Here is a 13,025-nt window from a genome sequence, read left to right on the forward strand (position 1 = left end):
AAATACAAAGTGATCCAAGTAACATCCTCTGGCAGCACCTGGCACCTCTGCGCGCTGCCAACAGGCAACGAGCAAAACCCACTAAAGCAGAGCTCGGCGTTTGTCACCCACAGCCCAGCTGCCTGTGCTTTTTGTACACTGGGTAATTCCTTGGTGCTCTGAGTTCCACTAATGAAAGAACCCGAGGGAATGGCAGGAAGATGTGCCAGGGGAGGTTTAGGTTGAACATTAGGAAAAGGTTCTTCCCCCAGAGTGTGGTGGAGCACAGGAACAGGCTCCCCAGGGAGGTGTCACAATCCCAAGCCTGACAGTGTTCAAGAAGAGACTGGATAAGACTCTCAGACACATGGTGTGAACTGTGGGATTATCATATGCACGGACAGGAGTTGGACTCCATGATCCTTCTGGGCCCCTTCCAACTCAGGACATCCTACGATTCTATGATTTCCCTTCTTCCTGCGCACATGTAACGGTGTGTCGGGGCCGGTGCCTCCGTGGGGAGTTATCTTAGACCACGGGTCGGCATGCACGGGGCTCCCCAGTAAAACGCCGCCGTGCTGTGACAGGCAGCCCCGCTGGCCTCACAGCTCCCTCAGACGTCTCTGCAATTAGTACTTTTGTATGATGAGCTGAAAAGCAACCCCAGCACAGCCCGACAGGAACACCGACCCCTGAAGTTCCCGTTCCCCCGTGTGTCCCGGTGAACGATCCTGCTGGTGGGAAGGACGGGACGAGCCGGGCACAGATGAGTGGGGCGGTTGCCGAAAGCCGTGCCCCTCACGGGGGCTCTGTCCCGCTGCACGCCGGCAGCCCGGGCTCTCCTGCTGAGTGCTCCGGGCCGCGGGGACGAGCACGGTTATGAATCAGTAACGGAGCTCGGCCTGGCTTCGGCCTTCTTGCCGCATTCCCCGCCCTTCCGACGGCCAGGCTGTCGGTGCGGAGGCGGGAGCTGCATTTCCCCGGTCGCAGCCTCCATCCCCGCCGCGGTGCGTCCCGTACGCTTTCGGTACGGGGTTTAAGGCTGAAACAGGAGAGATCCAGCGCTCCACGAGATGCCTGGCAGCGCCCCCGCCGCAGCCCGGCCCGGGGCACCGCGACTCCTGATGCCGCCGGCCGGAGCGCGGCTGCTGACCGCTCTTACTTCAGGCGTTGCCCGGCCACCCCGGCTGCCGCACCGTGGTCAGGCACCGCTGCGGGCGCCCAAACCCGGCGCTTGGGGCCCTGCGCACGCAGGCGGAAGGGCTAAGTGGCCCTGCGCATGCGCCTGCTCTCTCTCTTCCGGTGCTGACCATGGCGGAGAAGGAGTAAGTGGCGGTGCCGCCTTGGGACAATCCGCTGCCATCGGCGGCTGCGGCGGCGCAAGCTCCCTGCTAACTGCACCGGGACGCTGTCCGCCGCGCCTCAGCCACCAGGCCGGCGACGCGGTGGGGTGGAGGGGCACAAGTTGTGTGGGGCCGGCAGCGGCGGGAGGACGGGCCCAGCGCGGCGGGGATGGAGCCACCGCTGGTCGTGTCTGTTCCGCAGCTCGCGGTTGCTGCCGCGCCGGCCCGCGGTGGCGTGGGGAGGGAGTGCTGGCCCGCAAACGCAAGTGGAGGGCTCGAGTCGGGAGTTTCTCCTGGTTTGGTGGACGGTGCTGTGTTGGGGGAGCAGTGTGTGCCTTGGGTAAGGAATTGCAGCCGGGTCCGCTGAGGATAGAGGAGTTTTCTTAGGTAATTATGGCTCTATAAACACTGGTATCGCGAGTTTTGTCACATCTCAGAGCCTAAAGTCTGAGCAGTCTTAAAATCCTGAGAAATAGATTACAGAACATATTCAAATTAGTCTTTCTTTTAAATCACCAGTTGTATTACTAATTAATCTGAAAGAGATAGGCTTGAAACAGACTTTTTCCTGTTAAAAATTGGATTGTAGCAAAGTAGGGTAAAAACTTCTTGTCACTCAAGTTGTCTCAGCCTTTACAGCTGTGTACATAGGTTGTGCAGCTTGTCAGCCCGTCTGTCCAATTGCCTTGTCCAGTGTAAGAGATTTATCTGTTCAGCCTGCATTGAGGCCTGGTAACAGTGGGAACAAGGAAGAAGCCTCAGTGAACTGGCTTGAGGCAGTGAGGCCTGCGTATGCATTGTGTTAAGAGTTTGCATTGAGGTATCTTGTATATAACTTTAAAGCTCAGTTTCCTCATGTCAACTGGAAAAGAGGTGTTTCCTTTTTTTTAATTTTATTTATTCTCTTTTTGTTTAGAGCAAAGAAGGTGCCATCTGTACCGGAAAGCCTGCTGAAAAAGCGGCAGGCTTATGCGGCTATGAAAGCCAAACGTCAGAAGAAGATTCTGGCTATAAAAAAGGTGAATATTTAATGACTCCTTAACTTGCATTGCTTTGTGGTATCAGCTGCTGATATAAAGCAATATAAAGCAGTACAGAAGTATTTCGGTGTAGCACACTGATGTTTTCATTATGTTTTGGACTGAAATACCTTTTTTTTTTTTTTTTATGGTCAATGACAGACCGGTTCTGGCAGAGAAAGGGCAAAGCTTATAGTTGTCTTTAAGATTAAAGTTAGTCTTCTACAAGGCAAGAGTTTATAGGCTTTGTGAGCATAAGTTTTATGCATGATAGCATCACTCAAGATGAAACAGCACTGTTGTGTAACAGTCTTCCAGATTCTCTAGAAATACCAAGAGTGATTCTAAATTCCACGGTGTAGGCAGATGCTCCTTTAATTTGTGTTATTTGGGGGAAGTTCTGGAATATGCTGCATTATTTGAAAGTGTTTTTTCATGTGTTAAAAGGCATTGTATAATTTCAAGTAATTTTCAATGGATTTCAGGCCCGTAAGGCGCAAAGGAAACTCATCTATGCAAGAGCCCAAGCTTACCACAAGGAGTACAGGCACATGTATAGGCAGGAGATCCGTATGGCCAGGATGGCCCGGAAAGCTGGTAATTACTACGTTCCAGCAGAACCAAAACTGGCATTTGTGATCAGGATAAGAGGGTAAGATTGAATACAGATGTAAACGATTTTATGTTCAAAAGCTCTGAAATTTTCTTTCCTGTTCTCTTGTCTGTTTGGGGGGTTTAAATACACAAACAAAATCAAACCTTCTGCTTGAAAAGTGACTTGAAAAGTTTTTGGCAGTAATATGCATGCACCAAAAGCTTATTTAATTAAGTGTAAAATCATGCTGGCTATGTCTTCTGTCTTTAGGAATCTCTGATTTTTAAGAAGGCAAGGCTACAAATAGGTGCAGACAGTTTCCTGTTTCACCTTAATCTCAGTAAAATTATATGTCAGTATTCCCTGACATTCTGCTTTGAAGTGTTTGTTTGATTCTCCTTTGATAAGGTGTTACAGAAAACTAACAAAAGGTGTGATTGGCAGAATTGTGTTAGGAGACCACAAAGATAGTTCTAGATTGCTTCATTGTAATATTTATTTCAATTATTTTAATGGAACTATGTCTGGTTTAAATTAATACTGAAATATATAGATACAGTAAAAAATTTATCAAGCTTACTTTGTGTAATTGATAAAATAGTGATAAGTTTCATATGGGAACAATACTATTGTGTTGGTTTCTGAGGTGTAGATAATTGAGGCATTTTTCTGTGTTCTAGTACCAATGGTGTCAGCCCTAAGGTCCGCAAGGTGTTGCAGCTTCTCCGCCTGCGTCAGATTTTTAATGGCACATTTGTAAAACTCAACAAAGCTTCTATCAACATGTTGCGGATTGTTGAACCCTACATTGCATGGGGGTGAGTGAAATGGCCGCTTCTGTCAAATCAGAGTGCAAATGTTGAATGCCAGTTGCATTTTGCTACACTAGACTTACAGGTTTCCCTTGTGTTCAAAATGTTTTTATATCTTCTTTGTGCTTTCCCTGCTTTGAATTGAAAACATGATTAAGGCAGTGCTTTAAAAGGCAATGCTTGAGAGATACGATTACTTTCTCATACTAGTGGTGTTGGTAACTCCGTATGAGTAAGATTTACTCTTTGTTGCTTTTGTATTTACAATTGGGACATGCTGAAATTATAATAAATTATTTGTTATGGAAGTTTGATTTGGGGATGTTAACTTGGAATGTGGTTTGCAAAGACTAATTTTTTTTTTTTTTATACTTGACTGTTTCAGTTATCCCAATCTGAAGTCTGTGCATGAATTGATCTACAAGCGTGGTTATGGCAAGATCAACAAGCAGCGCATCGCTCTTACTGATAATTCCCTGATTCAGAAACGCCTTGGTAAATACTGCTTCACTTAACAAAATGAAACAAGAAAGCAGCTTGTGCAGTTTAGCATTAATCATCCAAATGCAACAACTATCCTTATTTGTCTCTGTAGAGTAGTAGTGATTAGTTAATAATTTTTACTTCTGTTTTAATAGCTTAATACAAAACAAGCTGGAAGTAACTTTCATTATGAAGTATTAAAAACAAGTGTGAAGAATCAAATTTTAGCATTTTAAGTTTATAATTTTAAATGTAAACTCTTTGACCTTTAATAGATTAGTAGATCTTTCAGCAATGAAAAGGTGCTGCAGCTGTGTGTGTCTTAGACCTTCATGGTTTGGTAAACAGACTTTTTAAACTTCTGTCAGAAGATCTAGCGGGTAAAGCCATTGGTATATTTAGTAAAAACAAAGCCTGGTGGTCAGTTGTCAGAAAATTTGCTCTAGGAGACTCCTCGTTTTCCAGTCATGCCAGGAATGAAAGCAAACACTAGTGTCTCAGATTTTGTTCTTGATTTGTGTATCCCTTCAAATTAGATTCTGTCATGTTTGTTCCTTTACCAGTGCACTAGATAATCAAAATCTAAAGATAAAAGTGTTATGCTATAATCACTTTCCTTTTCAGCAATATGTTTCAATGGGCAGTTAACTTGTAACATGTTAGTGAAGACTCTGGAAAAGCATTAAGGAAGCATGCTATTGCATTATTCAACAGCCAAGTAGTTCGGGGAGTTTCGCTGAGCTACATATAACTAGGATTTAAGTGGATTTAATCTGACTTCTCTTCAAAGAATGCCATCTGTTTTCCTAAGATTCATTAAGTGAGCTTTGTTTTTTGTTGTTCTTCGTTGCTAGCTACAAATATTAAACAGTTGAAACTCATGCCTTTTGCCAACATAACTACTAAACAATGTTGAGTTAGCTGCAGCTAATCCATTTTAATAGGAAAAGTCAGTCATTGGGTGCCCTGACAGTAGGTGCTTTCTGACTTCAAGTTTATTGAAATAAGTAGATATGATAATAACTTGATAATTTTTAGCTTGTCATTGACCTGTGGCTCTGTAGCTCTTCTGAAAACAATGTTTCTGAATTTTAGGAAAGCTTGGGATCATCTGCATGGAGGATGTGATCCATGAAATATACACTGTCGGGAAGAACTTCAAAGTTGTGAACAACTTCCTTTGGCCTTTCAAGTTATCCTCTCCTCGGGGTGGAATGAAGAAGAAAACAATCCACTTTGTGGAAGGTGGAGATGCTGGTAACAGAGAAGATCAGATCAACAGACTCATAAGGAGAATGAACTAATGGTGAGATATTGCCAAAGATTAATCCTGTCCACTGGTACATCTCGGTGTGTAGGCTGCTGTCATTACTGGTTGAACATTCAGGTTTAATATATATTCACCTGTGCCTGAGCGCTACCTACAATATAAAGCTACTTGGACAATACAGTGTTCCAATTTTATTTTTAAAATTGTAATAAAGCTTAAACATTTGTGAGGAAATTATATCTCCATTATAACTGATTTGTTTAGGAAGTATAAACATTAGCAATAACTTATTTTTCATTTACCATTAACTTGTTTTAAAACCTTATTTGGGTTTTATGATGAGAAACCTTGAGATCTTGGCTAAGATTTTCAGTCCTCATTTATGAATTCTTTGTATGATCAAAGCCTTGTGATTGGAAGTACAGTGTTTTTCCAGATTGGCTGATTTCTGCTATAGAAGCCTATTTAGAACTAGGAAGAATTGCCAATTTTAGACCATTTTCACATTCTAAATTTTCAGCTTGTTTGAGCTTCAAAATTATTCAATTTAAGCTTCCATGTTTACATGACCAAGATGATAATTTTCGAAAGACTAATTTGTCCATTTGACTAGTCTGTCCTTTAGAAGTGGGAAAGTTTGTTAACACTTTAAACAGTTTGGCAGTGACAACCAAGTCCTGAAGCTTCTATCTGGTTCAGACAGTCTGTCTGATCATCTGTTGGTGTTACTCTGCTTTTCCTGCTTTGATGAGAAGTTTTTGCCATGCAAAGCTGAAACTTGCTGTTTTTTTTTGTTTGATTTGTTTGTGGTGTTTTGTGTTTTTTTTTTTTTTTCCTCGGAGTTCTTGTACTTCCTTTTTTTCTTCCTCCCCTCCCTCCCTTTTACACGCTAAACTAGCTTTGTTGTTACCCTTATATTCAGTCAGGCTAAATGCTTTTCTGGTGTCACCAGGTATGCTGTAATTCAAGAAAACTGTTGTGTTAGGATATTTGAAAAGAGGGGCAAGGACCCAGTTTTCCCAGAACTGATTCCTCCAAAGTCAAGGTTTTTTGGTGGTTGGTGGTGTTGTTTGAGGTTGGTATGTGGTATGTTTGTTTGTTTTTGGTTTTGGTTTTTTTTTTTTTGAGAAATCAGATGTGCAGCTTACCTGGGTTGGTTAATTAAAAAATAGTGCATTTGCTGTTTGTATGGGTTCTTAGAAATAACATTTTCTGAAGGGAGCTTGTATTTTTAAAATTATTTTATTTTATGTGTATGTTGTGGTTTTTTGGCCTTTTTTTTTTTTTTTTAAGCCTTCAAAAACGTTTTTTAGCCAACAAGGCATAGCAAGTTGAGCTCATTGGGTTCTGCTTTCTGTCCAAGGAGCTGAAGAAGACTGATGAAGTGTCTCTCAGATTGGCTAGTTGAGTTTTTTTTCCTTGAAGCTTTTTTGTAAGCTGTTCTTCAGCTTCCGCTCCCCCAGGGTTCTTGCATGTTACTTTGTTGTCTCCATCTGTGAAGCAGTAGAGTTTTAAAGAACTGATTTCATGGCAAGTGGAAACTTGTACTTAGGAAAATATTTGCTTACTGGGGACAATGTTCTTGTAAAGCTTTTTGGCTCACCTGTGGGAAGAAGTGGGTAACACTGAGAAGCAGAATTGCATTAATGTCTGGTGCCTGCGGTGATGTTATGTTACATATACTAGCATTCTTGTAGAAATTTGCTGGTGGTACAGACTGCTGCCAGCTCAGTACTGGCAGATGTTTCCCTTAAGTTCGTGCATGAGGCTTCATAACCAAGATTGAGCAAAACTACTTTCACTTTATGCCCCTGTCTCGTTTCTGAGCATGAGGTGGAAACTGCTGTTTTTAATTGAAACCCTGGAAGTTTTCTGTCCGCGTAGATCTTTACTCCTGCATCTTCACTGACAAACATCAGAAGTATACTGGTGGTCTTGAGTTTTCAGGAGCCTTCCTGTAGGAGGGAAGATTTTAGTTCGCTATTGCGGTAGCTATATATGCCTGTGAGGAGTAGAATGTTGGCAGAGAAACTCAGGATATTCAGCTGGTTGCTTGTGTTTTTCCTTGGAGTTGCAGCTCAGCATCCCATGTAAGTAGCAGACATTGGGGCTTTACTCCATCTTTCAATTTAGGAAGTGACCTTGCAGTTGTGTGTCTCTCTGTGCTTATAAGCAGTTAGTTCTGCTTGGACTGCAAACATACCTCTGGTGTAAAGCTAAGATAACCGATCGTTCTCGTCTCCTGCACTTTCTATTCCTGCTGTTTTCCTATTGTTCCGAATTGAGTGCATGTTTAAAATATAAGTAACCTGCACGTAGAAAATAGAAGAATGTTCTGCTTCCTACTGAGCTAACAGGCAATTAGAGCAATAGGTTCAGATGACGTATTTGCAGTACTCCTAAGTAGTGTCATTCTGATGGGCTGCATATCTGAAGATGAGTATTTATTCTTCCGTGTATGTAGATGGTTTCCTGCTATCTGTCATTTTCTTATTACTGAAATAGTAGTCTCAGTTTGTTTTGATTTGTTTTTTTGGTTTTTTTTTTTAAGTAAAAACTGATTCCTTCGTGTAAATTGGGGAGAAAATACCATCGTACTCAATACCGAATTTTGACAATTCGGTATTGGAAAGATACTGAATTTTGTTATCTCAAGGAAGCTTTACAGAAACTCAGCTCAAGTCTGCTTTTTACTTTCATTTTTGTATGTAAACAGTCCCTGAAATGTGAAATGTGCTGAAAATAGAGTTATTGCAGCAAAAGTTATCATATGCACAATGTCCCAGTATGTCTTTACATATCAAGTTTTCCCCTGCTATGTTTTCAGACAAATAGGAAAATAGGTACCTATAGTTCAAGGTAGAAATGTTTATCCTGTTAGTTCTGGCACTTGAAATCCTGTGTTTTGTATGAAGAGATTTTAGTTATTTTGTGAAAGACTATTAAGTCTTAAATCCTGTGAAATAAAAACAGTATTTTTAGCCCAGATTATAAACTGTAGAAATGTGTTAATTCTTTGGGTGACCAGACTAGTTTCAGATCTACGTGTCTAATGATGTATCTTTTTTTCCTCTTTCAGATTCAGATGCCCAGCTGCAATCTCTCAAACTCTGGTCTGTTAATAAAAACATCTTGCACAAAACAGTGTGTCATCTCAGTCTCTTTTTGTGATCCTTTTCTCTGGTGGTTGTGGTTGCTAAGTTAACTTCGGAGTGACCTGATTCGCAGGGCTGTGTATAGTTTCAGTTAGCAGTATATCGATAATACTCTTTCATTTTCTTTTGGAGGAAGAAAATCTATAAGGATTCATTCAGGTAACAGATGAGTTTTTGAATGGCAACAAGCTTGAGTGGCAACTGAGCTGTGTGCTGTTGAGTGGACAGGATTTCTACTTCAGTTCTAGTGCACCAGAAAGCTGTGTGAGATGATAAAGAAACATCGTAACATCTTAAGTTCCTGATTTTAAGATCATCATAATTACATCCAGCTCCGAACATCTTCAGGTATTTTTTTATCAAAAGAAACATGAAATACTTAACAGCGAATTATTTTCCAGATAATTACTCAGCTTTACATAATTTGCAGTGTTTAATTTCAGATGCCATGGAAGTGGAGACCGTAGGATTCATGAGGATATGAACAGTTGCTGATGTGTAGGTCTAACCAAGTACAGGTTTAAAAACCCAGGGACTGGTAAAATGCATAACTGGGCTTGCATTCTCATTGACTTCTGGTCTTGTGAGCGTTTCACCAAAGGAGTCTTAGCCTGTCAAGACATTTGGTACAACAGATCAACAGTTCACCTCTGCTTGGACTGAAATGCTTGTCTGTTACAGGTGAGCTGTGTTTACATACTTCACCAGTGAGGGATGTCTGTTTAAAAATCACTGGCATTGAGTATTTTTTTTCTTGTTACTGGAAAAGCTTGTTTCTGCACTTTAAATAAAACTTTTAAATAGCAATGCTAGTTTATTAAGGCTTGTCAAAAACTAGTTTTGTTTTTACTTAACTTGGGAAATTATGGTAGTAGCTTAACTGAAAATAGTTGTTTGCTTTTGTTAATGTGTTAGGACATTGGCAGAAGAGCTGAGTGTGAGATGGGTCAATATTTCCAGATACTTCCATAACTAAGTTCTAAAACATAAACTCACAACTCCCATTGTAATTCAAACTCCAAAGAGGAGCACAGTTTCTTATGCCTAGATCTTGAAGTAACAACACCTTTGTCAATTTAGGCTAGTAACTGCACTAAATCAGAAAAACTTAGCAGTTTTAACTTTAATGGGAAACCTCAGTACTTGTCATGATCTTGTAAGAATACAGTCTGACTCCTTCCAGTTCAAAACTGCACCAGTGGGTGATGAAATTCGGATACTGGGGGTTGACCTCTAAAGTCTTGTCGAGTTAAAAACAGTTTCCCTGTTTCTTCGTTTTAATTGGCAGAGTTATTCCATTTCTTTGCTACAAGGTTTTCAGTTATTTCCCCTTGACTCATCCATATCTTCTAGTGTATTCTTAACAGAAAAGTATTGCATGGATATAACGAAGCCATACAAATGAATAGCAAATTTTGTATAATAGGTATAGAGAATAAAAGATTAACTCATTGCATTAATCAGTGCTGTAAGACATTCGTCTGGTAATGCCCTGGAGGTCTCAAGTTTCGTTCAAAAGCATACCTGCACTGAAGTGTGAGGAGAAAATTAATTTGGTTTACATGGTACTCCAGCAACTCGTTTTTCTTACGTACCTCTGAAATGCACTTTCAGAAAGCAGCTGCAAAATGTTAATGCATAGCATGGTCACCTTTTATGCTGACACAGCTTTCAGGATTTTAGTTTTGCTCTTCAGGCTTCACAGAAACAGCTCATGATCCGATCAGTAAGGTCAGAATTTGCACTGGAATTGAGGCATGATCCACTTAAAGTATGTGAGAATAATACATTTTGGAGCATTTATGAGGCAATTTGAGTTAAAAGTGTAGCTGATGAAGATAATCACTTAGTCCCTAAACAATAAATAATGCAAATCCTTTGTGAACATTCTATGATAAGGTTCAGGTTCTTGCAAACATGCTGTTATTTTCTCCCTGTTTGTAAATGCCAGCTGCTGACACATTCTGGAATAAAATTTCTATGAACTACTTTCCTCTTTCAGAATGACCAACATCATCTTTTCATTTTCCTCAGAACTGTAGCCAGAAGCTTTACCTAATAGCTATTGGAGAAGCAACAGGAGACTAAAACGCTAACAACTCACACATTTTTCAAGCATGTGAAGACTTATAGGCTGTACAGTTAATTGGTATTCCTTTCTTTGCTGGTGTCCAGCTCATACAGGCTGTTGCAGTATCACCAAGTGTAAAGTCATACAGCTGAAAAGGGAATGGGAACCCATCCCAAGAATCCATGTTTTGAGAGAAATTTAGGAGACGTGATGGATCATCAGCTGAATGTAAGCTCCCACTTGGCCAAATGCAATTCTTGGATGCATTAAAAAGGGAATATCAAATGGTCTGGGGGAGGTAATATTGCTTTTGTTCCAGTAGTGCTTACACTAGAGCCAAATGTAGTATCCAGTTCTTGTGCCAAAAATCAAGCACATGCCTTATAATACTCAGCTTAATTTAAAGGCAGACATGGTTATGAAATGAGTATCTACCTATAATTACCTCCATGGAGAAAAGTAGTTTGATAATAGAGAATTCTTTGATCTAACAAAGCTATAATAGGATGAAATGTCTTGAATTTGAAGCCAGACAGATTTTGGCTTTAAGGAAACTATTTTAATGGAACATAATTAGACACTGGAACACTTAACCAGTGGTGTACCAGATTCTTGGTCAGTGGTCATTTTTAAATTGAGCTTTGGGTTTTTTTCTTCCTTTAAAGCATATGCTATACTTCCAAGAGATTTGTTGAAGGCAGTTCTGAAGCCTCTCTTTCTCAGCAGGAGTTAGTAAATGCAGGCTCTTCAGAGTGAAATTCAGAATGGGTGTTATGTGCTTCCCAAGGGAACTTGAACTGATGCAGCATGCAGAGTGGCAAGTCACCTAAACCTTAACATAAACGGTGCTCAGGAGAGGGATGGCAGGACTTCATGTACCATTTATGGGCTTTGCAGTTCTGCCCGTTTGGAATCCAAATCTCAGAGCTCTCTCCTAAGGACCAGGACCTGTGTGTTTTGTTAGAGAATAAAGCAGGGCTTACTGTCAATTCTGAGTCCCCAACAAGCAGAGCAGTTTCCCTGCTTCATCCAACAACCGGTTTGCTCACACTTAGGAAGCTAGATGCACAGGTTTTGTTCAAACCATTCTTTCCATCTCCTAGTTTACAAAGACTGTCCTTTCCCCAGAGCTGTAGGTGAGAAAATCTCTTCACATTGCTCCTTACTGAATCAGTGCCAAAGTCTAAGGCAAGGAAAAGGTCTGAATTTTAGCTAAGATTAAGAAACTGCAGAGCAGACAGAAATATGAATCTGAAAATAGTCAAGTTTAGAAGGGAACAAAAGTTTAGTCTCTCAAATCCCAAGTGAAATGTTGTGTTCAACAGGTTTCTTTAGGTGTAAGTTTTAGTGGGGATTTATGTGTCTTCAGGGATCTTTACTGTGATTGTGCCCATTCACTTTGATGAAGTTTCCATTCTTTGCATGCTTGTTTTTTTCTAAAAGCTTTTGTACCATACCAGACTCCTCCAGTCACTTAGCATCCCAAAAATATCTTTGCCCCTGCCTAAATACAAGTTTAGATGTAAGTAGGCTCTTATATGGTCCAGTTTTTCACATCTGAAGAGTCTGAAAAATGAAGTACTGCACTCATGAATTGCAAGTGGTAAGAAAGAATAAAGATGTTCAGAAACAATTTTTTAAACAAAGCTTCCATCATTTTTCAGCTGGTCTGTAGGTGATCACTCCAACCATTTCTAGCTTTACGCATGAAAATGAGAAGTACTTGTGTCTTTGGTCTTATTGCAAATAAGAACAAATTTTCAAAGTTAGAGCTGTAAGTAATTTTCCCTGAATTATTTTTTCTGAAGATAAAAAACTCCACAAAAGCATTTTTTTATCTGCTAAGTATTTCTTCACATAAAGTACTCATTGCATCAAATATCTTTCATTATGAAATAAGTAGGTACTTGGTTGCAGGAAAACAATGAGAAATAAGGGAGTGTAGAGTCATAGGGCTGTGGGGTGTATATGGAGAAGAAGCCACATGGAAAGTAACATCCAGGGTAGAGAAGGAAAATGGAACAGAGGGAGGTGTAAGCAGCAATATTACTCTTCACTTGCTTAGTACTGTTTTGGTGGTGCAGAGAGTCTGTAAATCTAGTTTAAGTAGCCAGCATGCCACATGCTTTACGTGCTTTGCGCCCTGAGTTGTTCTGGCAGTCGGGAATCTGTCCGTCTGTGGTGGCTGTGCGCTGCCCAGGCCTGCAGCGGGGTCATGGAACTCTGCCCACGGCACCCCCAGCATTTCCACGCCCACCTCACCTTGTTCAGAGCTATGCAAGGATTGCCACACTGCTG

The 13,025-nt window shown here is 40.9% G+C and overlaps 1 protein-coding gene across 1 annotated transcript; it reads left to right on the top strand.

Annotated features, from left to right (window-relative positions):
* The first annotated feature begins 1,198 nt into the window (after window positions 1–1,198).
* Window positions 1,199–8,643, top strand: RPL7 (ribosomal protein L7). Its single transcript, XM_065831226.2, has 7 exons — window positions 1,199–1,304; window positions 2,239–2,341; window positions 2,827–2,993; window positions 3,617–3,754; window positions 4,134–4,243; window positions 5,327–5,537; window positions 8,581–8,643. Exons 1-6 carry the CDS (start codon window positions 1,291–1,293, stop codon window positions 5,533–5,535), a joined length of 741 nt encoding a protein of 246 aa, XP_065687298.1. The 5' UTR covers window positions 1,199–1,290; the 3' UTR covers window positions 5,536–5,537; window positions 8,581–8,643.
* Window positions 8,644–13,025: the final 4,382 nt, after the last annotated feature.

This window comes from Patagioenas fasciata, chromosome 2, assembly GCF_037038585.1.
Source record: "Patagioenas fasciata isolate bPatFas1 chromosome 2, bPatFas1.hap1, whole genome shotgun sequence".
NCBI classification, from domain to species: Eukaryota; Metazoa; Chordata; class Aves; order Columbiformes; family Columbidae; genus Patagioenas; species Patagioenas fasciata.

What these genes read in the sequence shown, in the direction of transcription:
- RPL7 (XM_065831226.2), top strand. An exon ending in TTTGTGATCAGGATAAGAGG is followed by an intron (nt 2,994 to 3,616) that starts GTAAGATTGAAT and finishes TCTGTGTTCTAG; the next exon opens with TACCAATGGTGTCAGCCCTA. An exon ending in GAACCCTACATTGCATGGGG is followed by an intron (nt 3,755 to 4,133) that starts GTGAGTGAAATG and finishes TGACTGTTTCAG; the next exon opens with TTATCCCAATCTGAAGTCTG.